The 27,130-nt window shown below is 41.1% G+C and overlaps 1 protein-coding gene across 3 annotated transcripts in view; it reads left to right on the forward strand.

Moving 5' to 3' along the window:
- ATP6V1A (ATPase H+ transporting V1 subunit A) overlaps positions 1 to 14,243 on the forward strand; it is a 71,515-nt gene extending 57,272 nt beyond the window's left edge. For 2 of the 3 annotated variants that reach the window (XM_064281251.1, XM_064281325.1), the window contains 5 exons: positions 269 to 332; positions 1,695 to 1,898; positions 8,039 to 8,133; positions 9,918 to 10,089; positions 12,126 to 14,243. In XM_064281251.1, coding sequence (XP_064137321.1) covers positions 269 to 332; positions 1,695 to 1,898; positions 8,039 to 8,133; positions 9,918 to 10,089; positions 12,126 to 12,218 — 628 coding nt within the window. In that variant the 3' untranslated portion in view covers positions 12,219 to 14,243. The remainder of the gene's footprint in view (positions 1 to 268; positions 333 to 1,694; positions 1,899 to 8,038; positions 8,134 to 9,917; positions 10,090 to 12,125) is intronic. The other variant, XR_010321303.1, reaches the window with a different exon arrangement.
- The last annotated feature ends 12,887 nt before the right edge of the window (positions 14,244 to 27,130 follow it).

Genomic DNA, 27,130 nt, shown 5'->3' on the forward strand with positions numbered 1-27,130 from the left:
GCTTTCATCTATTTGATTAGAGTATTTGAAACTGATTATAATAAAACATTTGTTTCATGTCCCACACTAGATGATTTTTAATAGTTGTCATCCCTAATTGTAATTTGATACTGCTTTTTATTTAGGATTGTTAAAAAGGTTTTGTTTCCAAAGGCCATTTCTAAAGCGATTTACATGTTCCTCATTAAAAGTTAACTTTTTTCATCCAAGTTATTTTTCGTAAGCATTTGTAATGACTGGTTTTGTTTTTCTTTTTTTCTTCATTCAGAGTTTCTCCACCTGGTGGTGATTTTTCTGATCCAGTTACATCTGCTACTCTTGGTATCGTTCAGGTATGTCGTTCCATGGTCTAATCAGCTTCTGAGCCTTCCCCCTACCTCCAGCTGTGCTAATGTTATACAAATCATTGTGAGTACTTAACTGATCATTAGAGAGTGATTGTAGGCAATGGTAAAGTTGTTTTTAGTAACCTTTTTGCCACTAAGGGCCTTTAAATACTATATCTGTTCTTTCTTATTTCTTTACCAAAGGTTAATAATAAACTTAGTAAGTGAGAAGGGAAGAAAATAGATCCAGAGGTAGCCAAGTATTGTTAGTGTTAGAGCAATGCCACCCTTTAGGTTAGAGTATCCCTAGTTGCAGAAAAATATATATACAATGGCAAAAACCCAGTAGTTTATTTCTCCTCAGAGTATAGTCCAAGGCTGATGGTCCTATCAGAAAGTGGATCTTTTCCACTCAGTAAGTAATTCAGAGACCAGGGCTCCTTCCATCTTACGGCTCCACTGTCACCTGGCCTAGTAATCACCGGCATCTGGCTGGCAGAAGGGGGACAGTTTGGAGGACGTACCGATTTCTTGGACCCAGTGCTCAAAGGTGACATCGCCATCCCACTCATCCCACGGGTCACACCCAGGGGAGGCAAGGCTGGATAGGCAGCTGCTTCCCAGCAATAAGGCATGAACTGGAGTGAGCAGTCACCCAGCTTGGCAATAAAGGAGCTTAAATAAAAGATGCATAAAAAATAAGAAATACAGTCAAAGCAAAAATTGATGTGGTCGTAGACTATGTAGTATTACTTACGTGGGAAGAACAGAATGTACGCCGTGAGGCTAGCTTTACAGTTCCGAAGATAAAAAACAAATTGTTTTATTGTTACTGTTTCTTGTGTGTTTTGAATATAAGCCAAAGAGAGGAGCAAAACACTTTGAAGATGTTAAGGTTTGCCAGAATTTTGGGTTTTAAATTGTGGGGGAAGGAGGGAGTAAGGTTGATCATAGGGGACCGGGTTTATGAGAACATTTAGAGGTTTTTGACAAAAATGAAATGCCTTTTTCAGCTCAGCAGGCATTTTCTGGTTCATCTGTTTTTGTTGCACCATTAGTAATCTGCAAAGGGGCCTGTTTTTCTTTTCGCTCTCGGATTTGACTTGCCATTAAGGGGATTGAGATAAATTTTAAATTTGACTTATAGGCACGTCCCACCCTGAAAAGACAACATTTTTTAATTGACATTTTCTCCATGTTTTGTTCTATTGTAATGATACTAGGTATATTCTAAAAATATGTATAATTTCAATGGTAAATTCTGGAATTACATATTTTGGACATATTTAGGATAAACAAATATACCTCAGGAAGTTTTTCTTCTGTTTTTTAAAGAACAATCTGTTACTTATCTATTTTTTCCATCAGGTGTTTTGGGGCTTAGATAAGAAACTAGCTCAACGTAAGCACTTCCCCTCTGTCAACTGGCTAATTAGCTACAGCAAGTACATGCGTGCCCTGGATGAGTACTACGACAGACACTTCACAGAGTTTGTCCCCCTGAGGACCAAAGCTAAGGAGATTCTGCAGGAAGAAGAAGACCTGGCCGAAATCGTGCAGCTTGTGGGAAAGGTGAGTGGTTACATCCCATGAAGAAGATACCTGTGGGACACACTCGAACCTGGTGAGAACAGAGAGAGCCCTGGATGTATAGACTCTTGCCCAGAGAAGCAAGTATTCATCAAATATATTTGAAATGAATTGAGTTTTAGATTATTTCTTCATTCAGCAGATATTTGAGGGACCTACTTATAAAAGATAGATGATGATTGTCTTGGTTGTCTATTGCTGAGTAAGAAATCACGCCAACACCTGGTGGCTTAAAATAATGTTTTATTGCCCCCAGCTCTGGGATTGGTGGCTCCTTTGGATGGTTCTTGCCTGGGGCTCTTCACGGGGTTGCAGTCTTATGCGGGCTGAGGCTGTAGTCGTGGAAAGTTTGCTCACTCATGTCTGTGGCCTAGGCTGGGATGGCCGGAAAAGCTAGAGGATGGCCAGCATTTGTCTCTCCGCGTGGTGTCACCACGTGTCATCTCAGAGCACCCAGAGTGAGTGTTACAGAGAAGAGGAAATTGCCTACCCCTTAAGCCTGGGCTCAGAAGCTACCAGAACATCACTTCTGTCTTATCCTTTTGGTCGAAGTAGTCACAAAGCCTGCAGTGATTCAAGGGGAGGGGCTTGCCCTTGAGAATGGTCAAACTAAAATAAACTAATTATTAGGGTCCTTATCATCTTCTTTTTCCTTTACAGAGCTTAGCACAGTGCTGGGTATATTGTAGATAAGAAACACTGGATTTATTTTTATTTCGTGAAATTGAAATCTACCACATTAGAGGTGGAGAGTTAGGCTCCATAACGTACATTTCTGTGGGAGCACTAGGGCTAGGAGTCAGGAGATTGGATTCTAGTTGTAGTTTCCCCAGCATTTAACTGTGTGGCTTTAAACAAGTGACTTACATTCTTGCGTCTGTGTCTTGATGTTTCCTAGGAGGGTAGAGTAGTTAAATATGGCCAAATTGCATTCTAGAATTGAGTGACTTCTAAGACAGTTGCAGCGCTAGCCAGGACTCTTGAGTTCCCTATCTGCTTCTGCTCCTTTTATTATTTCTTGTCAAGTTGTCGCCTACTTTTTTCCAACAAAATGTAAGATTATTAGATAGTTAAAAAAAAATTTTTTTTTTTTTTATACTAATTACATATAGAGTACTGTGACCCTATAGGAGCCCTGGTGGCACAGTGGTTAAGAGTTTGGCTGCTAGCCAAAAGGTTGGCAATTCAAATGCACCCACCATTCCTTGCAAACCCTATGGGGTAGTTGTACGCTGTCCTTTAGGGTCACGATGAGTCGGAATCGACTTGACGGCAACAGGTTTGGTTTTTGGTCAGATGGTCCTATAAGAACAGCAAGAAGCAAAAGACCTCCAAAACCGGATAAAGACAATACAAGAAAAGAAAATTATAGGTTCATATTGTTTTATGAATGTAAGTGTGAAAATCCGAAATAAAATATTAGCTTACTAGATCCAGTAGAGTATTAAAAATAAGCAAGTAGAGTTTATCTCAGGAATGAAAGATGATTCAACACAGAAAATCTGTTATGCAATGGAGAAAAGGGTATCTCAACCAATGCAGAAAAAATATCGAAGTTTAATACTTTTTTGTGATTTTTGAAACTTCTTGGCAAACATGAAATAGAAGAGAGCTACCTCAATTTGTTAAAAATAATACAACAAAACCTAGGAAAATATTTTATCTAATAGAGAAATTTGAGTTGTGTTCCCTTTAAAAATCAGGATTGAGACAAGAATGCATACTGTCATTTCTGGTGTTCAATAGAATACCAATAATGTAAGGAACGAAAAAAGAAACGCAGTAAAGAAAGTGATGGAAATGACATTATTTTAGATAATATGCTTATCTATTTTGTGAGGGTTCCAGATTCCAGAGAAATATAACAAAAATCAATAGAATTTCTGTGTATAGCAATAACAATTAGTAAAAACAAAAACTAGAATCTAGGAATTAATTAAAAATACATGTTTCCATTATGGAAAACATTTGAAAACTAATAAATGAAATGTAAGGTGACCCTGTTGGGTGTTAATACGAGGCCGTAGTGATGAAAACATTGTGGTATTGATGAAATAAACAAAAGACCAGGGGAACAGAGCAGAAACGAACTCCCGTGTGTATGGGCACTTGATGTCGCAAAGATAGAACCACACACCAAGTGATGATGGCGGGAAGACTAGTCACTGGGGAACAGAGCAGAAACGAACTCCCGTGTGTATGGGCACTTGGTGTCACAAAGATAGAACCACACACCAAGTGATGATGGCGGGAAGACTACTCACTGGGGAACAGAGCAGAAACGAACTCCCATGTGTATGGGCACTTGGTGTCGCAAAGATAGAACCACACACCAAGTGATGATGGCGGGAAGACTACTCACTGGGGAACAGAGCAGAAACGAACTCCCGTGTGTATGGGCACTTGGTGTCGCAAAGATAGAACCACACACCAAGTGATGATGGCGGGAAGACTACTCACTGGGGAACAGAGCAGAAATGAACTCCTGTGTGTATGGGCACTTGGTGTCTCAAAGATAGAACCACACACCAAGTGATGATGGCGGGAAGACTACTCACTATCTGGAGAAAACAAAATGATCGTTAACGTACTTGCACATACAAAGGTGAACTCCAGACAGGTTAGCAATTTAAGTGTGAAAGGCAAGACTTTCAAGTTAACAGAAGACAACACAGGAGAAAATCTTGTGACCCAGGGCTGGGAAAGAACTTCGAAAAATCACTTACAGCACAAGCTGTAAAACAAAAGAAAAGAAAATTGTTCTACTGACATAAAAATTAAAGATTTTTGTTCAATAAAGGACTACTGTAGATAAAGGTAACAGATTGGGAGAAAAGTCTGCAGCATCTACAAATAACTAATACCTAAAATGTAGAAGGAATTCCTGTAAGTCGGCGAGAAGACCGGAATACCCGACAGACATACGGACAAAAGAATATAGAAGAGGAAGTGCAACAGAGAGAAGGAAAAATGCTTCAACTTAGTAATACAAAAGAGGAATGCAAATTAGAGACAACACGATACCACGTTACACTGGTTAGAATGGCAGGAGTTAGAAACCACGTTAATGCCAAGTGTTGTGGGCAAGTTGTGCTCCTAGTGGGGCTGCCGTGGAGTGCTGCCATTGTGGATGGCACATTGTGGACAGTCCACCTATTCCCCGACCTACAAAATACTTGAGGAACGATCACAGTGTATCTGGAACGTTGCCACTTGCTGGGAGGAGGCTACAGGAAAATGTCTGCAGGCAGTGTGGAGGAAATTGCTGAGTTCTGTGAACATGCCCCAAGCATGTGGTCAGGATAATATGATGGAAGACATGGGTGGAAAAATCGTCCATATGGCGACAACGCTGAATTAAGAACTTGGTATCACCAATGTGGTACAGCCCACAGATCACAAAGAAGGGGATTTGAGAGATCAGGACTTAATGGATTTTGAAGAGGAAGGAAGTGCTGAAGAAGAAATAAATAATGAGGAAGAGGATGGAGAGAAATTGTCAGAAAATTTCACAGTGAAAGGGTTAGCTGGAGTTTTTTCTAAACTGAATCAGGGGCTTCAGTTGCTTGAAACCATGGACCCAAATGCTGATCGCTTTGCTAGAGTCCACAGGCAGATTTGGGAAGCAGTGAGATGTTACTGCGAAATCGATGAAGAAAGAAAGAAAAGGACCATACAGCCCTTTTCCTCACTAATTTTCTCACTAGAAATGTTATCCCTGTTCCCAGGGACAATCCAGATGACCCAGAACCTTCCAGAAGTGGAGTTGTTACTACAGCCGACAACATGCCATCACTGGCCAACTCTTCATTTTTGGAGTAAATTTTTATGATTTGTATATTTTTTATGTATGTATTAAAATATATCTGTAAGCTTATAGGTAATGTTTCCAACCCCCCAAAACAATAAAAGTCAAATTTATAAAGATACCGATAATAAAAGGCAATAATGATGAAAACTAAGGAAAAAAAATGAGGTATCTGGCTTACATCAGAGCAGACTTACGACGGAGTTACTGGACCAGAAACCCTTCCTGAGGTGGGGACTTTCTAAACTTGCTCCTGTGCCCTGTCACCTAGCAGTGTTGCCTCTGGAGCAGGTCCTCAAAGGTATGTGTTTGTGGTGGCAGAGAGGAAGAGGAAATAGGAGTGCCCTTTACTGGGGGAAAGTAAGGAAGGGGACCTATGAAAGATACACACCACGGAGGATGAACTGCAGTGAAAGCTGGACCTCGTCGGGGCCGCCTTGTTTCTTCAGATCTCTCAAGTTTTCCACTTCTGACAGGGTGTGGTCTTAACCACTTTTCTATCTCTCGTCTTAAAACATGGACCCAAACACTGATGGCTTTGCTAAAGTCGATAGGCAGATTTGGGAAGTGATGAGGTGTCACTGTGAAATAGATGAAGAAAAAAAGAAAAGGACCATGCAGACAACTCTCACTCATTTTCTGAGTAGAAATGCTTCCCCATTCCCAGTGATAATCCAGACGACCTAGAACCCTCCACAGCGGACCGCAGCGAACAAAATGCCAGTGTCGTCAGCTCTTCATCGTCAGAGGAAATTTGTATGATTTGTGTGTTTTTTATGTATGTATGTGTTAAAATATGTCTAAGTTTATAGGTAATGTTACCAGCCCCCAAAGACAAAGATCAGATTTATAATGATACTGATAATAAAAGGCAATAATAATGAAAACTTTAAAAATGAGGTATTCGACTTATGTCTGAGGAACCCCGTTAGTTCTTAGCTGGGGACTCCCTGTCCATACTTAGTATATCTTGCATTTACATAGTTTTAAGTGCCATATAAGGAGCCCTGGTGGTGCAGCGGTTAAACTCTTAGTTGCTAGCTGAAAAGTCATCGGCTTGAACCCACCAGCTGCTCTGTGGGAGAAAACTGGCTTTCTGCTCCGGTAAAGATTATAGCCTTGGAAACCCTATGGGGCAGTTTTACTCTATCCTGTAGGGTCGCTATGGGTTGGAATTGACTCGCCGGCAGTGGGTATGGAAGTGCCATGTAGGGGCCCTGGTGGCACAGTGGTTAAGTGCTCCGTTGCTAACCAAAAGGTTACAGCTTGAAACCCACCAGCCCGCTCCGAGGCAGGAAGATGTGGCAGTCTGCTTCTGTAAAGATTACCGCCTTGGAAACCCTATGGGGCAGTTCTGTTCTGTCCCACAGGGTCGCTTTGGGTCAGAATCGACTCAATGGCATCGTGCGGGTACAGTGATGGTTTAGTGGTAGAATTCTCACCTTCGTGCAGGAGACCTGGATTTGACTTGCGGCCAGTGCACCTCATGTGTAGCCATCACCCTGCTATTGGTGGAGGCTTGCGTGTTGCTGTGGTGCCCAGCAGGTTTCAGTGGAGCTCCCAGACTAAGACAGACTAGGAAGAAAACCCTGGTAACCTCCTTCCAAAAATCTTCCGGTGAAAACCCCTTGGATCACAGCTGTCCAATTCTGTTGTACACGGGGTCACCATGAGTCAGGGGCTGACAACAAGCACCGTGTAATTTTTTTTTTTTTTTAATTAACTGTATCCCAAAGCCAACTCTTCAGACAGGGATTGGACTGGACTATGGGATAGAAAATGATACTGGTGAGGAGTGAGCTTCTTGGCTTAAGCAGACACATGAGACTATGTGGGCAGCTCCTGTCTGGAGGGAAGATGAGAAGGCAGAGGGGGACAGGAGCTGGCTGAATGGACACAGGGTATACAGGGTGGAGAGAAGGAATGTGCTGTCTCATTAGGGAGAGAGCAATATAGCAAGGTGTATATAAATTTTTGTATGAGAGACTGACTTGACTTGTAAACTTTCACTTAAAGCAAAATAAAAATTAAAAAAGGGAAAAAAATAAAATACTATTTAAAAAAAATAACTATGTGGGCTATGTAGACTTCGGAAAAACAAATCCAATACTGAGAATTCAAATAATTATGATAGCAAGCCAGGATGTGAAGAAGACGGTGTTTCAAAAAAGAACATCCGTCAGAAAGCAGGTACGGAGTGAGTTTATTTGCGGTAAATGATTGTTGATTGTAGCCTCTGCTTCCCAGGAGATTACCACCGTTGGCCCTACATTTGGACATAAATTTCTAAAAGTACATTTTTTTTCTCTTCTAGGCTTCTTTAGCAGAAACAGATAAAATCACCCTGGAGGTAGCTAAGCTTATCAAAGATGACTTCTTACAGCAAAACGGATACACTCCTTACGACAGGTGAGCTATACTGATTTTTTTTATTTGAAGATTTTGTATTGTGTGTTGGAGGAAGGAGTGGCCTACACACTTAAAACCTTTTTTCTTTGTGCAGACACATTCTAACTCAGTGTAAGGGTTTTTTTTTATATTAACGGCAGACAACTCAGACAGCAAATGAAGACCCTTATATGCCCCCTTGTTTTAATTTTGAGGACCCCTAGTAGCACAGTGGTTAAACCACTTAGCTGCTAACTGATAGGCTGGCGATCCTAACCCACCCACCGCTCCGTGGGAGAAAGACTTGGCAGCCTTGGAAGCTCTGTGGGCAGTTCTACTCTGTCCTTCTATAGGGTCACTATGACTTGGAATTGACTCAACAGCGCAAGGTTTGGTTTTTTACGAGTCTTGATTTTGCTCATTTATCCAGTTATGACAGGTAAGAATTTTCACTCATTTTCAACCAACTATGATCAGATTAAATTGTGGCTTAGACGGTGCCAGAACCTGTCCATCACTGTCCTCTTAAGAGCTTTTCTCACTGTCTGTCTGTTACCGCTGCCAATGTCTCTTTTCCTAAATAATTATTCCACTTTCTGCCATATTCCCCGAGGTCTCTCTCTCTCTCTTTCTACCAAAGCTCCTATTAGATGCCTCAGCCAGCCCCTGCTGCTCCTACCCAAGGCTTGCTTTTCATTATCGTCTCTGCTACTATCGTTCTCATTTCTTTTAAACTTTGCAAATTTGAGCCATTTCATCATGGATTAGTTCTCCCTGGAATCATATTTGGCCTCATTTAAGACAGAAGCGGGGACTGAAAAATAGAAAGATTGCCAAAATGTAGGGTAATCAGAAAATATGGCAGTACACTGGCAAGGCTCATACATCTGTATCAGGAAATTAAGCTCTAGGAAGCAGGCACACAAAAATATCTCAGTAAGGGGAAAGCTCTTTGAAGAAGGTGTGATGGGGTTATGCCTTACATTATGTTCGCAGATGTGTTTAGATGCGTCAGACACGTTTGGGTAAGAACGCCTGTGATCCCAGGTGAATATATACGCTCGGGTGTCTTTGTTATTAAATGCCGTAGGGTTGCTATGAGTCGAAATGACTTGATGGCAGTGGGTTTTTGGGTTTATGGGTAAAGCTGCTATTAACTTTTGGAAATTACAGTTTTTTTCATTCTTATTCATTAAATTGGAAACCCTGGTGGCATAGTGGTTAAGACCTATGGCTGCTAACCAAAGGGTCAGCAGTTCAAATCTACCAGGCGCTCCTTGGAAACTCTCTGGGGCAGTTCTACTCTGTCCTATAGGGTCGCTATGAGTCGGAATTGACTCCATGGCAATGGGTTTGTTTGTTTGTTTTTAATTAATGAAACTGTAACTCACTGGCACAAGGGAGTCTTTACAACCCAGTTATTTTACCGTTTGGGTTATTTCTTAACCTGCAGTGTACCAAAACAAACCCTCAGAGGGCCATTAGATTGTAGCGATGTTATTTTAGTGTGTTTATATTGTTTGATGTTTTTTACAGAGAAAAATATTAACACTTTAAATAAAGAATACGTATCTCCATACATACATTGTATCTACTGAGACTTCTGTGTCTAAAAACTACAATTAAAGTAGTTGTTAGTATTTTCCAGTATTCTTTTTAATTCTTCTGTATCGTCCAATAAATATAGGAAGTCTGCGTATTGAAGAAAGAAAGAAATTCTCTGATATTTTATGAAGTTTTATGTAAAGTATGAGCCTGCTTAGGATTTTGTTTTCCTGAGTTATCTTGACCTTCATTCCCCTCAGGTTCTGCCCCTTCTACAAGACAGTGGGAATGCTGTCCAACATGATTGCCTTTTATGACATGGCCCGGAGAGCTGTGGAAACCACTGCCCAGAGCGACAACAAAGTCACATGGGCTATTATCCGCGAGCACATGGCCGAGCTCCTCTACAAACTTTCCTCCATGAAGTTCAAGGTGTGTTTTGTTTCTGTGGTAACGTTCTTTAGTAAGACAGGCTTCTTTTGTCTGACCGTCTGTGCCCCCAGCATGGCGTGTGAAACTTGAATTATCATTTGCACCCCTGCTCGGGCTCTGTAAAACCAAGCTACACCTTAAAGTCATGCCTGAGAAGGACTTGTAATGAGAAAAATTATAGTCTGTCACGTCTGATATGAATGTTGACGTGCACTCCCTTTGGGTTAGCTACCGGGAAATTGAGAACTAAGTTCGCGGCCAAGAAGTAATTACTTCACCTCAAGTGCCTGTTAACGCCGATCCCCCGTGCTCTTCTGACATGACGTCTGCACTGTTTACTTCTTTGAAGTATCTTATTTCACACTGTTTTACTTTTAAGTAGCCTCTCATTCTTTTTAGAAGTAGGCAAGATGTAAGTAGACACTTCTATGAAATCAGCAGAAGCTCAAACGTATAAGATTGTTTTTTAAAATATTTGATCAGTTGGATTGTATTTAATTATTTCTAAGTCCTGACGTTCTAGGTATATTTACTAATTACCTATTGAGAATGATACTCTGTGTATGTAGTGTAACACTGAAAAAAAAAAATATGTAGTGTGTTTGTTTATAGTATAGGCTGACGGTAAACTTGCACAAAAAGACACTGTATCAAAAATTTAAAAAATACTCACACCCTTTGGGTACAGTCATTTCATTTCAAGACATAAAACCCAAGCAAATTAGTTAGAGATTTTTTATATGGATTTATGTAAAGATTGCTTATTAGATGTCCTAAATGTCCTACAGGTGTGAACAGAGCCTACAGTACATATGGCATGTCCATAAGTAGAATATTATGAAGACATTAGCATCTTTCTTTCAATAAGGACCTAAAACCAAACCAAAACCAAACCCAGTGCTGTCGAGTCAATTCTGACTCATAGCAACCCTAAAGGACAGAGTAGAACTGCCCCATAGAGTTTCCAAGGAGTGGCTGGCAGATTCGAACTGCCAGCCCTTTGGTTAGGAGCCATATAGCACTTACCCAACACGCCACCAGGGTTTCCGTGTGTATACACACACACACACATACATATATTTATATGGAAACCCTGGTGGCATAGTGGTTAAGAGCTACAGCTGCTAACCAAAAGGTCAGCAGTTCAAATCCACCAGGAGCTCCTTGGAAACCCTATGGGACAGTTATATATATATATGTATATGTGTGTGTGTATATATATATAATTTCCTATGAATATATATATATATAGTCATAGGAAGAGGGTAAGAAAAAATTGCCAATAATAATATGATAGTGATGATTTCTGATAATGTGATTGGAGGTGATATCTTTCTTGTTTACACACCCACTGTATCAAGTTAACATATCACAGGTATTTTTTTCTTTTATGGCATTAAATATTCTACTGCAGAGTTATTTTGCAGCTAAAGAGTAGTATTTTCCTATTCTCAGGCATTTAGGAAATTTCCGGTTGTTGGTTTGTACAACTTAGTGTGTGTAGTGTGTAGTAGATTTGGGTATTAGTAGAAATTCCCAGGTGTGGAGTGACCGAGTCGGAGCGCTTAAACACATTCTCTTTCATGCATATTACTGAATTGCTTTCCAGAAGGATTTTAGATGAGGTGCATTTTAAGATTGTTTTACAAACTTTACTTCCTGGTCCAGTGTGATAGCACCAGACGTCAGTAGTATCTTCCAAGTATCGTGTGCAAGCAGTGGGGTGTGTCTAATTCGGGATGCTGGTCACTTTCCAGTACCGTGCATGTCGTTGAGTATAAATTCATCGGTCATTGGATACACTGAGCAGGCAAAACCGAAAGCTGGGATTTTGTTTGCTTTGTCTTTGCTTGGAGGAGTACTTCATTTATACATTTCTAGCCTTAAAGGAAAATAAGAATAATTTTTACTCCTGTCTCTGGTTTCCCTGTACCTCACTTAACCTGGTGCTCAGACTGTATTAAGGGTGTTAGCTACTACGTGTTTTGAAAATTGCCGTCCAAAGGTAAATTGAAACCCATACTGTCTTCTTTCAGGATCCAGTGAAAGATGGCGAGGCAAAGATCAAGGCAGACTACGCGCAACTTCTTGAAGACATGCAGAACGCATTCCGTAGCCTTGAAGATTAGAACTGTGGTTTCTTTCCTCCTTTATCCTCAGCAAGCTCGTGTATTTTCCTAAATTCTCATCTCAAACCCCTCAGCTTCTCTGTTGTGCAGCTTTGAGACGAGCGTCCGTGTGTGTTACCATTTGCTTGCCTGTTCATTTGGTAGGTCATCTATAAAACCAACATTCCTCTGTCTCCGTGTTTGAAAGGCCTCCCCAGTTCTTTATCTAAAGTGGTGAATGTGTTAAATATGTGAACAATGGCTGCCTACTGTAACCTGTCGTGTCAGGTGGCACACATAACCTTTTCCTAGGTTTGTCCTTTCCTCTTCTCCACTGAGTTGTCAACAGGACTACTGCATGTACTCGATTTGCCATGGGTTTAGGACGAAGACCAAGCACTCTGCCGAATGACTCAGTATCTCCATGGTGAGGTGATTTTCAGTTTAGCGTCTGCTAAGTAACTGTCTAACTTGGTCTACCATCATCTTGTTAAAACATGTTTTATTTCACTAGGAGAAATTCAGTATCAAGGGCTGCTACACTACATTACTAGTAAATTCTTTCTAAAATTACATTTAAAACAATCACTGAAAACTTGATCCACATCACACCCTTTCTTTTCCTCAGACATCTTAGAAGCCTACGCGTCCGAGAACCGTGTGACAGCATGACTGCCATTAGAATGCCACAGAGAAGATTCTTAGCAGTGGTTACAAGCTGCTTGCGCCTTTCCAGGCCAGCTGGGCTGTAGTGATTCCTGGGGCCACGGTGGCATTCTGTTTTCAAAAAATGGTGACAGGTGTCACTTGTTTGTTTGTTGAATTTTTAACTGACTGGTTTACCGGTTACAAAAATAGTTTCATGTACTACTTCACCCACTGGCTGAAAAGACTTCTCAGAACATCTGTAGCCACAGCAGCAGAGCGATTTCCCTTGTTAACAGTGATGGAACAAACTCATTATCAAAACAGGATTTGTGTCGTGTGAAGAAAAGATCGTTTCATCCTGTCTTTTAGGTATTTGTGTCAAGAGAATGGTGTCTGTGTTTGTGTGAGAAGGCACCCTGCAGAGCCGTTTCCCAGGAGCCCTTTCTGACCAATAGGACTCGTGTACCCTTGCTTCCTCTTTGGGAAGAGGAGAGAGCGTGTGGAGAGCCTAACCGTCTCAGATGCTCTAATGTAATAGCATAAGTAAAGGATTGTAGGCCACAGTATGTTGTTATTCAAATGCTTGGGTAATACATTTCTGTTGGCCTGTGAAGGAAAGACGTAATTAGTAGAGAATTCAGCTATGGTTTTCTTTAAATCCTTGCAGATTGTGTGTTCTCACAGTGGCCTGCTGTTCAGGAAAGGTGTTCTGTGAAACTTTCTTTAAGCTTTTGGAATATTGGCAGATAAAAATGATGCAGTGACATGTTGACATGTAGACTTAACGATGCTGCTTCATCAGTTTGCTTCCAGTGTGGTCTCCTTCTCTGACCAGTGGAAATTAAAAGGATTTCAGAAACTTTCTATTCCTACCTTAAACTCAGACCAGCATACTAGGATTGCAATAGTAATGAATGATACGATGAAGACAGTTTGACCAAATTTGTTTTTTGTTATCCTGAATTCGCAGTGTAGACTCTCACTCCTTTTTAGAATGTTGCTGTGTGCGTGTGAAGATGCTAGGGAGACTGCGCTCAGATATCCATTGTGAGTGACCCTTCACCCGCGTGTTGTAGAATTCCAGATTAGGACACTGATCTTAGTTCTTTAATAAGAATGTGTTACAGTGAAAACAATCTTTTAAAAAGATAATGCAACTCTGTATTTATTGTGCTGTGCCTGGTCCTAAGTGGAGCCAGTTAAACACGTTTCCTATGTATTTTTCCAGTGTTAAATCTCACACATTGTACCCTTCGAAAATTTCCTTCCATCCTGAGGAACAAATAGAAGAGGTCATATAGACTGCCTCCCTTATTCTTGAGATTTCACTATCTTTATGTTAAAAGTTGTGTATAATTGTTAAAATCTATGAAAGAATAAAAAGTGGATTTAAATTAAGACTGCCTTTCTTTTTGTGTGTGTGGCCAGGTCTGCTAGAAAACATACCACCTTGTTGTATTTGGACCTGTTATTATTGTTCTCAGCATGATCTTGAAGATGAACCTAGATGCTAAATAAAAGGTATTTAAATAGTAGAATTCAGTTTTTAAAAACGCATTTATTAATGGCTATTATCATAGTGTTCTGGAGTCAAAATATGCAAGTAAATAAATGGTGAAGGGGTTAGGATAAAACACACACACACACACACACTCAGAAATACACCTGTAGCCAACTCTTAGTCACCTGCTCGTATCCCCTCTACTGGACTGGTGCACCCGCCCCCACTGAGTGTTGGCTGCCAAGAGCTCCTAACAGCACAGTGTACTGAGACTTGTCCTGACCAGCTGGGGCGGCCACACCTGTCAATACCTGGAAGTTCCGCCTCTCCCCTCAGTGGCTCCAAGCCAATTTGAAGGTACCAAAGACCGACCTTCTTGCTTCAAGATGAGACAAGTCTGCCATGACGTTTTTGCTCCAGAGCCTTGTGGCATCCGGCTGAGAATAAGCTTCAGTTTCGTCCACATCAGGTCTCTACTTCTTTCTTTACCTGCTTCCTTCACTCCCTTGTAAGTTTCATCTGAGCAGCACTCCCTCAAGATACCAGCTTCACAGGAGTCCCTTTCTCAGGCTCTGTTTCTAAGGAATCCCTAGGCGGTGTAAACGGTTAATGTGCTCAGCTGCTAACCTTTAAAGGATGGAGGTTTAAGCCCACCCAGAGGCTCTTCAGAAGACTAAGGCTGGCAATCTACTCCTGAAGGATCTGCCGTTGAAGACCCTGTGGAGCGCAGCTCTGCTCTGACACACATAGGGTCGCCGTGAGTCGGAGCTGACTGCAAGGCGACTGGTATGGGCATGGGGTGTAGCCTGCTAAGAAACCCAGTCAGACACATCACCCTCTCATTTAATCCCTCTGCCACATTTTCTTTTCCACAGAGATTTTCATTGAGCAGAAAAAATTACCATTATTTTCCCAGTCATGTTGAGTATGGTCAAAGAAGCTTGTCGTTCTAAAAAGTTCTCACTAAAAGAAGGCCTTCAAGTGATATATCAAGAATGTAGTATTTTCCTCATTAAGATACCTACCCATTTTGAGCATCTTCGTTTTCTTTTATGGAAAACTTCTTTAAGTTGCAGCCTTCAATTTGAGAGAACGGAGAATTCCAAGTCCACATCTTTTTCCTCTATGCATTTCATCTGCTCTGGGATCTGAATCACATAGAGATGCTGTTTTTCAGGGGCTGAGCTTACTCTTAAATGCACTGTTACGTGGTCCGGAAACCCTGGTGGCATAATGGTTAAGACCTATGGCTGCTAACCAAAAGGTCAGAAGTTCAAATTCACCCGGTGCTCCTTGGAAACTATATGGGGCAATCCTACTCTGTCCTATAGGGTCGCTATGAGTTGAAATGAACTCCACAGCAGTGGATTTGGTTTGGCTCAGTTACATGGTCCAAGCCAAAATGGTCATGGATATTAATATTCTCCGTTTCCAGCAAACATAGCTACACAAAAAAAACTAAACATTTTTAGTCACGGGGTTTTAATCACAACACGATTTCTGTTCTTTAGTAGGCAGAGTTAACACCCATGAATTATTATGCTAAATTGTAATGACCTCCCTAGCGTTTTATACTAAATGATATTCCTGGGGCCTGTTAGATTCAATGAAATATGTAGTTTCTAAAACTGGCTGATTTCCAGGAAGAGTATTGTATAAAGGAAAACATCATCTCAACATGTTTGGTAATCTCAGAATTTAATTGTACTATCACGTATCTGCTGGAAAACATTTGCTTATGTACTCATGAAGGCAAGGCCTTTCTATTTAAATGGCCGTGTTGACATGATGAGCTCAGTGGGGGTCATCAAGGCACAGAGGACAGAGGTGAGAGAGAGGTGAGAGGTGTGTTTATTTAACGCCACAGGTTATAGTGCCACATTACTTAATACAAAGCATCTCATTTCAGAACTTGGCTGAGGATGGATTTAAATCAGTCCAACGAAAAGTGGATCTAGAAACTCAATACCCTTCACAAATTACCTAGGAATTCTCTCAGCTAGCACTTCTCTCTTTTCACCCCAACTACTATTTTACTGTACCTTTCACTTTTTACCAGTCTGTACCTCTTTACCCAAGTTATCTTAAGTCTCTTGTTCCCTATTGGCTCTTTCCTCTCAGGCTGTCAATATTCCAATCACTTTCATCTTACAGACACTATCAAAATCAAAACCAGCATCTTTCTGTCAATCCAGCATTCAATAAGTAACATTTGAATAAAAAGATAATTACTTTGTTAATTTTTTAAATTAAAAATTCTTGTGAAATGTAAATTATTTGAAATGTACAGTGCAAACAAAATACATGTATACATGGACAGGTTAAAGAATAACAAACATGTACCCATCACTCAGATTAAGAAGTAGAACATTCAAGTAACTTAGAAGCCCTCTGTGTGTCCCTCCCCAATTTCATCCCTCTTTCCCTCCCCAGTGCAAATGGTTTGTACTTAACTACTAACCTAAAGGTTGGCAGTTTGAGCCCACACAGCAGTGCCACCAAAAAGAGGCCTATCTTCTTCTGTAAAGATGAAAACCCAAAACTAAACCCATTGCTCTCAAGTCAATTCCAACTCACGGTGAACCTGTAGTACAGAATAGAGCTGCCCGATAGGGTTTTGCAGGGAGCAGCTGGTAGATTTGAACTGCTGACCTTTTGATTCACAGCCAGTCTCCTAACCACTATGCCACCAGGGCTTCCTGTAAGGCTTACAGCCGAGAAAACCCTATGAAGCAGTTCTACTCTGTAGCACGTGGGGTCACCATGAGTTGGAATCAACTCGCCGGGAACAGGTTTGGTTTTTGCTTTTTGCCCTACCAAAAGCTAAATACTACTCTGACTTTTGTGTCAATTAGATACAATTTATAGATTGTTTTAGTTTGTTTAAATTTTGTTTTTATTTATGGATTTTAGGAAATTTAATTTGTAGATTTGCCACTCATATCTGTATCCCTAAATAATATATTCGTTAATTAAAAATAAACTGAATAACAAGGTTTGAAGCTTCCTGTATAAGGAAAGGGTGACATTGCCACTATCAGATAAAGGTTTCCAGAAGAAAATGAACTGAACAGACTCTATGGGTCATAACCTGGCTTCAGATTCCCTGGAATCTTACAAGAGTCCCTTTTAGGAAGGACAGTGAACAAGGTCCTGAGGGAGTCCTCACTGTAATCTGGGCATCTAGAACAGATGCTGGGTATTTGGCAGAAATACGGCCAGAGGAGTGCGCTGCTCTGTGTTTTCTGCCTCTAAACCTGTGGCTACCTCCAGCTCTCAGAGTAGGTCAAAGTAGAGAACTGTGGGGTAAAATAGAAGCATGGAAGGAGACTAGGAACATCTCAAGCCAAGTACAGAAGAGAATGTGGACAAGGCCCACGGGGGAATTCTGTCCTCAGCTAAGATGAAGGTGAACGCAAGGGGGATCTTGGAGATAATGGCCCTCAGTATGTTTATTTCTTGAGTTGTACTGCTCCAATCTGGACTGGCTGTCTTCAATATCTAGTCCATCGCTCTCATCTGGGATCCACCTTCAGCGTCCTTCTGGGGATTCCCTTCATCTCACTCCCAGCTACAGTCCCACGCTTGTCTGGGTTTCTCAGTGAGTGATCTCTCCAGTATCTTCTTCTCAGGTAGAGTGGTAAAATTTTCGAGACATTGCGCATCTGAAAATTTCTTCTGTTTGTCCCCGTACATGATTGACGGTTTGGCTGGATATAGACCATTTATTCCAGAAATCAGTTTCTTTCAGAATTTTGAAGACATTCCCTCATTGTGCTCAGCTCTTAAGTTGCTGTTGAGAAGTCCAAAGCCATTCTGATTATTACCCTTTGTATGCCATTTTTCTCTTTTTTCTTATCTGGAAGTTGATAACATTTTCAGTGTGATCCTAAGGTCCTGAAATTACAATCATCAACCTTGATATAGCTCTGTTTTTATCCACTGTACTAGGCATTTGATGGGCCCTTTAAATATTCCTCCAACTAATTTCCTCCACTTCTGGGAAATTTTCTTAAATTAATTCGTTAGTAATTTCCTTGTTCCAGTTCCTCTCTTCTCTCCTTTTGGAACTCCAGTTATTTGGACATTGTATCTCCTGGACCAGTTTTCTAATGTTTTTGTCTTTTCTCTCCTACTTTCCATCTCTTGGTCCTTTTGCCCTACTGTTTGGATATTTCCTGAACTCTACCTTCCAGCATATTGAGTTTTTTTTTTTTATATTAAGTTTTAATTTCCAAGAGCTTCATTTTTATTCTCTAAATATCCCTTTTTCATAGCACTGTGTTTTTGTTTCATAAATGCAATATTTACTCATCATCTGAGAATATCAGTGATATTTTTAAAAAGTTCTCCCAAGTAAGCTTCTTGGCTCAAGTAGACACATGAGACTATGTGGGCAGCTTCTGTCTGGAAGGGAGAAGAGAGGGCAGAAGGGGTCAGAAGCTGGCTGAATGGACACGGAGAATACACGGTGGAGTGAGGGAGTGTGCTGTCTCATTGTGGGGAGAGCTACTAGGAGTACATAGCAAGGTGTATATAAATATTTGTATGAGAGACTGACTTGTAAACTTTCACTTAAAGCACAATAAAAAATAATAAAGAAGTTCTCCCTTTATATTGTATGTTTCCACTAAGTTAATTTTATCTGTTTGCTTGTTTTGGTCTTCTCTTTCATGTCAGAAGTCTTCCTAAGTTGTCTGTTAATCATAGGTTGTCTGCTTATGATTAAAATGGGGTAGACTGAAATTTTGATTGGAATCCATACATGCATGGGTGAGGTGGGTCAACTTTAGGTTTCACTGTGTGGTGATAAGACTTCCTGGGCGGTGCAAATGGTCAACCTACTTGGCTGCTAACCGGAATATTGAAGGTTTGAGTCCACCCAGAGGCATTTCAGAAGAAAGCCCTGGCAATCTGCTTCAGAAAAGTCAGCCATTGAAAACCCTATAATGCACAACTCTACTCTGACATGCATGGGGCTGCCATGAATTGGAGCTGACAGCAACTTTTTTTTTTTTTAATAGGGTGTTATGGGCAGCTGTTTGTTGGGCTTGATCAGATTTCCCAGGAAAAGTCTGTCCAGTTTCCTGCCCGAAGAGTTAGGCTCTGTCTGCTAACATTCTGGGGGCTGAGTGAGGGCTGTGAACTTCTGCATCCAGAATGTGGTATGCTGACTTTATACCCTTGTTGTAGGTATAGTTTTCATGTCTTCTACTGTTTACTGTGGCCCCTAATCTAGAGACTTGAGTTCTACCTTCTACAGAGAATAAACCTCCAAATTCCTTTCTGGGAGAGGGATAAGAAGTTACCTAGCAGCCTGGAGTTGAGGAGATGATCCAGGAATATATAACTGCTTCTCCAGCAGCTTTGACTCTAGCCTTCCCTATTTCAGCTATTATTCTACCCCCTCCCCATCCTTATTTATCACCAGTTCCAGAGGTATTTGGTGTTACTGCTTCTCATGTCTTTTGAGGATTCAGTGGTTTAAATCAGGTTGGTCTGCAGTTTTCTTGCTCAGTTTGGGATTTGGCTTTCTCAGTTTTATAAATCAGTTACCAAGTGGTAACTTGGTAACTTTCTAGCTTATGAAATTTCCTTGCTCTTATTTCCTCTTCTATCTGTCCCCTTCTGTGTCTACAACTTTCCTGATTGTAGTTTTGATGGGTTTCAGGAAAGGAACAAAAATACCTCACCATTTTACCACAAATATCTTACTTCACTATTTATGGGATAGCAGGACTAGGAAAAAAATTGTTAAAGCTAGGATGTTATTTTCTAGGGATATGTGCTGAAACCAGTCATAAACCAAAAAAAAAATCCAGGCCGTGGAGTCGATTCCAACTCATAGTGACCCATAGCACAAAGTAGAACTGCCTCATAGGATTTCCAAGGCTGTAAATCTTGACAGAAACAGACTGCCACATCTTTCTCCCACAGAGCAGCTGGTGAGTTCAATCCACTGACCTTATGGTTGGCAGCTGAGCACTTTAACCACTGTGCCACTGAGGCTCCTTGAAACCAGTCGTACTTAACATTAAAAATATATTTGAAAGAGTAAAGTTTGTAAACTCCTTATAACCCTTTCTAATAATGATACATAAGTTATAGAACTAAACTTTGGGAAAATTTCACTTAATGAGGGAGCAAAAAGGGACATACCATCCCTCGCCTGGCCTCTGGAGGCAGAAATAAAGAGGAGCTCTAGGACTCTGTGCTTTCTGGCAGGACCCGGGTCTATTCCCTCAACAAATACTCATTGTCACTGCCAAGGCCATCAGGGCTAATCTATAGGTCTATTCATATCAGTCAACAAGAGAAACTCGGGGCTTCCAGATCCTCTTCCACTGACACCCCACTTCTCATCACCATTCAACTCTACCCTTTATCTAATTCCAACTACCCTCTCCCCAACTCTCAAACTCTTCCCTTGCTATGCTGTGGAATTCAAGGTCAGCCATTAACAAAATCCCCAATATCCTACATTCTCTGCATTTTCTCTGAAAACTCTCCAAATTTTCTCCTCAACTTGCTATATCTAAAACCTGGCTTTCCCCTGAGTTTTCCCAAAAGCCCTCTCAAGTGGTGACTGTTTGCTCTCTCACTCTGTTATACCAACTGTGGTAGCTGCTCTTCCAGAAGGCCTCCTATGATCCTCACCTTCTGGTATTCACGGTCTGTGTAGTCAGTCTCCTCTCACAATGAATCCGAGCTGTCCCTTTGTTCCCATGGAACACGGTGGAAATGACAGTGTGTAACTTCCAATGCTAGATCATAAAAGGCACTGTAGCTTTCACCTTGATCTCCTGGGAAAAGCCACTGCCATGCCACAAGGATTCAAGCAGCCCTGTGGAGAAGCCCATATGGAGGGGAAATGGGACCCCAAACCAACAGCCAGCACCCACTTGCCAGCCATGTGAGTAAGCCACCTACAAAGTAGATTCTCCAGCCTGTCAAGCCTGATGACTGGAGCCCCACATGACTTCTGAGGGCAACCTCATGAGAGACCACCAGCCAGAACGGCCCAGTCGAGCGCTCCCAAATTCCTGACACACAGAAATCATGAAGGATAATGAATGATTATTGTAGGCTACCTCTTCTTACTGGGTTATCTATCTACCAACTCACAGTTTGTTGTTGTTGTTGTTAGGTGCCGTTGAGTTGGTTCTGACTCAGAGCAACCCTATCTATGCACAACAGAATAAAACAATGCCTGGTCCTGAGCCATCCTCACAGTCATTAGTATGCTGGAACCTGTTGTTGCAGCCACTGTATCAATCCATCTAGTTGAGGTCTTCCTCTTTTTCACTGACCCTCTACTTTACCAAGCATGATGTCCTTCTCCAGGGACTGATTCCTCCTGATAGCATGTCCAAAGTATGTGAGCTGTAGTCTCGCCATCCTTGCTTCCAAGGAGCATTCTGGGTGTACTTCTTCCAAGACAGACTTGTTCATTCTTCTAGCAATCCATGGTATATTCACTATTATTCACCAGCACCACAATTCGAAGGTGTCAATTCCCCTTATTTGTTGAAGATTTTTGTTCTTGGCTCATGGTCACTTTACTCTTTTTACACTTGGTAGTGATTATACTAAGATTACACTTTTGATCCTTGGCTTCTTAGTTTCTTGACTGCTTCTCCTGCAATGATCTTATCTACCACCCTAGTCATCCATCCACTCTCAGGCTTATATCAGAGAACTTATCATTATCTATAACGGCAATGTGTCCACAATCTCAGTTTCAAGCACCACCCATATCTTTCCAACTCATCGCTCTTATCAGCAACACTTCAACCCCACTAGATTTATAAACATTTAATCCCACCACTTTTTCATTGTCCTTCACACCCTTATAGGAGCCTTGGTGGCGTAGTGGCTAAGAGCTACGGCTGCTAACCAAAGGATCAGTAGTTCAAATCCACCAGATGCTCCTTGGAAACTCAATGGGGGCAGTTCTACTCTGTGCTATAGGGTCACCATGAGTCAGAATCGACTTGATGGCAATGGTTTTTTGTTTTTTGTTTTTTTTGGTTTCACACCCTTATAAGCTTACTTTATACTTCTTACCTAGTCTGGATTCCAAGGACAATCATTATTACCACTCCTTTGCATGCACACTCATATTCCTTGTCCTCCGTTGCTTTGGCATATTCACTTGGTAAAAACCAATCCTAGTTAAATCCATGGAAACCCTGGTGGCATAGTGGTTAAGTGCTATGGCTGCTAATCAAAGGGTCAGCAGTTCAAATCCGCCAGGTGCTCCTTGAAAATTCTATGGGGCAGTTCTACTCTGTCCTATAGGGTCACTATGAGTCGGAATCGGCTCGATGGCACTGGGTGCTGCATTTAATTAAATCCATTTCTGCCCATTCTGTTCTTGTGCAACTCTAGAAAAACTCAAAATTGTGCAGGCTAGTTTCATTTGATTGAGTTTTTTGGTTATCATACCTTTTAATTTTTTGAAATAAAGTTACAAGAATTGTATGAAGACTTCCCATATACTCTTTACTCAGATTCCCTAATCATTGATATTTTCCACATTTGATTTATTATTCTCTCCCACTGCGTGTAAGTTTTTTTCTGAATCATTTGAGAGTGAGTTACTCCTAAATATGTCAGTGTGCATTTCCTAAAACAAGGACGCTCTCTTATTTAACCACAATGTAATTATCAAAAGCAGGAAATCAACACTGAATCAATTCTATAGTATAATTTTACAGACTTTATTTGAATTTTGCATATTGTATCAAAGTTGTTCTTTTTAGCAAAAAAAGAAAAAAAATTTCTGGTTCAGAATTCAATCCAAGACCACGCATTGCATTATTTCATTGTCATGCATCTTCAGATTTCTTTAATAGAGAACAGTTCTTCAGTCTTTCTTTGCCTTTCATGACTCAACATTTTTTTTAAGTAATTTTTATTGTGCTTTAAGTGAAAGTTTACAAATCAAGTCAGTCTGTCACATATAAGCTTATATACACCTTACTCCATACTCCCACTTACTCTCCCCCGAGTCAGCCCACTCCCTCCTTCCAGTCTCTCCTTTCGTGACGGTTTTGCCAGTTTCTAACCCTCTCTACCCTCCTATCTCCCCTCCAGACAGGAGATGCCATCACAGTCTCAAGTGTCCACCTGATACAAGTAGCTCACTCTTCATCAGCATCTCTCTCCAACCCATTGTCCAGTTCCTTCCATGTCTGATGAGTTGTTTGGGAATGGTTCCTGTCCTGGGCCAACAGAAGGTTTGGGGATCATGACCGCTGGGATTCTTCTAGTCTCAGTCAGACCATTAAGTCTGGTCTTTTTATGAGAATTTGGGGTCTGCATCCCACTGTTCTCCTGCTCTCTCAGGGGTTCTCTGTCGTGCTCCCTGTCAGGGCAGTCATCGGTTGTGGCCGGGCACCATCTAGTTCTTCTGGTCTCAGGATGATGTAAGTCTCTGGTTCATGTGGCCCTTTCTGTCTCTTGGGCTCATAGTTATCGTGTGACCTTGGTGTTCTTCATTCTCCTTTGATCCAGGTGGTTTGAGACCCACTGATGCATCTTAGATGGCCGCTTGTTAGCATTTAAGACCCCAGACGCCACACTTCAAAGTGGGATGCAGAATGTTTTCATAATAGAATTATTTTGCCAATTGACTTCGAAGTCCCCTTAAGCCATAGTCCCCAAACCCCCACCCTTGCTCCGCTGACCTTAGAAGCATTCAGTTTATCCCGGAAACTTCTTTGCTTTTGGTCCAGTCCAGTTGAGCTGACCTTCCATGTATTGTTATGATTCAACATTTTTGAAGCATTCAGGTCAATTATTTTGTAGGATGTTCCTTAGTTTGAATTTGGTCTCTCTTGCTCTTCCTTAGATAGGCCAGGCATCATCTCTCCCTAGTTATCCTTAAGTTCACTCATCCCTCTGTCTAGAACACTCTTATCCCAGATATTCCTGTGGTGTATCCCATTCATTTATTCAAACATCATTTTCTCAGTGAAGCTTTCCATAACCCCCTCATTTAAAATCTTTCTGTCCTTACCCTGTTTTGTTTGCCTCAATAGCCATCTGACAAATCAGATATTTTACCTATCACATCTCTCCACTTCTGGATTATAAACTCCATGAGGCCTAGGATTTTTTAAATCTATTTTAAAGGTTAACCACTAGGCTGCTAACCAAAAGGTTGTCATTTTGAACCTAGTCAGCAGCTTTGTGGGAGAAAGACCTGATAATCTGCTCCTGTAAAGTTTAAAGCCTAGAAAACCCTACTGGGCAGTTCTACTCCGTTACGTGATATCCCTATGAGCAAGAATCAACTCAAGGGCACACAACAACATTTATTTATGAATCCCCAGCTCACGGAACATTGCCTGGCCCATAGTAGGGACTCAACATATATCTATCGAATCAGCGACTACTAAGCACTTTAAATCTTTTTGCTTCTATATGGTGGTTTGTGGAAACAAAAAGTAGACAGTGTCACAGTTTATTAATATAGTACCAGTGTTGTGCCCAATTAAACAAGAATACATTAGCATGCTTTCAAGGTTCTTGTTTTTCAGTTCCTACTCATAGTGACCCCATGCACAACAGAAAGAAATTTTGCCTGGTCCTGACCCATCCTCACAGTTGTTGCTATGTTTGAGCTCATTGTTGCAGCCACTGTGTCAATCCATCTTGCTGAGGGTCGCTATACTCAGAATTGACTCGATGGCAATGGTATTCAAGCTATAATAATCTCAGTCTCATGTTTTATATAGATGTTTACCTTCATTTCTGTATTTTAAGTTTCAGAAGTTTAAGTTGTTAATTCTGCCAGAATTAAATACGGTGGCTTACAGATAGTAGACTGTTTGGAAATCTATCATAAACATATCGTGGCTTCATAAATTTCCACTGAGTAGATATACCATAACTTACTTAATGTCATTCCCACTGTTTTGGGGGGTTTAATTTCTTTCCAATATTTCACAAGTCTAAAAAAAATGCTACGGAGAACATCTTGGTGAATAAAGGGTTATTTCTTTAGGATACAGTACCAGAAAAGGATCTGTCAAGTACCCATTTACACTTCTACATGGTTGAGACATAAAAATGGTTTCTTATTTTAAATATGCATTTCTTTCATTGTCATGTATTAAAAATAGCAAATATATATTGAAACATTGCTCTGTGCTAGGAGCAGTGCTAATTGTTTTATACAGATTTTCATTTTTGATCCCATTATTACTTAGTACTATTACTATTGGAGTCCTGGTGGCATGCTGGTTAAGAGCTTGGTTGCTAACCAAAATGTTGGCAGGTCGAAAATCCACCAGCTGCTCCTTGGAAACCCTATGGGGTAGTTCTGCTCTGTCCTATAGGGTTGCTATGAGTCAGAATCGACTCGATGGCAAGGGGGTTGGGTTTATAACAAATGAGGATGCAGGCATAGAGAGATTAGGTGAGTTGCTGATAAGTGGTGAAGGCACCATTTCAAGCACACTTTGCATTTTGACATTAAGCATCCCAATACTCAGCCAAATACTTAATGACGTAATGTGATGGGGGAGAAAGGGACTCTGATGTCAGAGGGAAGTGTTTCAAAAAAGCCCCACCAAAAATAATATTAAAAAAATATATATTAGTCACCCAAATAATGTGTAAGCGAATCTCCGTTTCTAAAGCACGTTGCCATGACATACTGCGGTAAAAACTGTGTGAAAATAAGGTAGCTTGCAAAGATGCATCCAGACTGCCTTTTAACAAGTCCCTTGAACACAAGGTTGAATGGTCTACGAAGCATCTTACCTTCCTCACAGACCATAGGGGGAGAAAGTGCAATGTTAACTGCTTTTATTTTTTATTTTATTGTACTTCAGATGAACGTTTACAGAACAAACTAGTTTCTCGTCAAACAGTTAGTACACACATTGTTCTTTGACATTGGTTAACAGCCCCATGACATGTCAACACTCTCCCTTCTCAACCCTGGGCTCCCTATTACCAGCTTTCCTGTTTCCTCCTGCCTTCCAGTCCCTACCCCAGGGCTAGTGTGCCCCTTTAGCCTTGTTTTGTTCCATGGGACTGTTCAATCTTTGGCTGAAGGGTGAATCCCAGGAGTGGCCTCATTACTAAGCTGAAAGGGTGTCCAGGGGCCATACTCTCAGGGTTTCTTCAGTCTCTGTCAGGCCAGCAAGTCTGATCTTTCTTTTTGAGTTAGAATTTTGCTCTATATTTTTCTCCAGCTCTGCCTAGGACCCTCTATTGTGATCCCTATCAGAGCAGTCAGTGGTAGTAGTTGGGCACCATCTTGTTGTACTGGACTGTCTGGTGGAGGCCATGGTAGGTGTGGTCCATTAGTCCTTTGGACTAGTCTTTCCTTTGTATCTTTAGCTTTCTTCATTCTTCGTTGCTCCCAAAGGGGTGAGACCAGTGGAGTATCCTAGATGGCCACTCACAGTCTTTTAAGACCCCAGACACTACACACCAAAGTAGAATGTAGAACATATTCTTTATAAGTTCTGTTATGCAAATTGAGCTAGATGTTCCCTCAGACCATTGTCCCCACAGCTGTCAGCCCAGTAATTCAGTCCCTCAGGGAGTTTGGATGTATCTGTGGAGATACCATGACCTTTTGTTGTACAGGTTGTGCTGGCTTCCCCAGTATTGTGTACAGTCTTGCCCCTCACCCAAATTACCACTTATCTATTGTCTATTGTTTTCCATCCCCATCCCTCCCCTCCCTTGTAACCATCAAAGATTGTTTCTTTTTGTATGTAAACCTTTTCATGAGTTTTTACAGTAAGGGTCTCATACA

Source organism: Loxodonta africana, chromosome 1 (assembly GCF_030014295.1).
Source record: "Loxodonta africana isolate mLoxAfr1 chromosome 1, mLoxAfr1.hap2, whole genome shotgun sequence".
Classification (NCBI taxonomy): domain Eukaryota; kingdom Metazoa; phylum Chordata; class Mammalia; order Proboscidea; family Elephantidae; genus Loxodonta; species Loxodonta africana.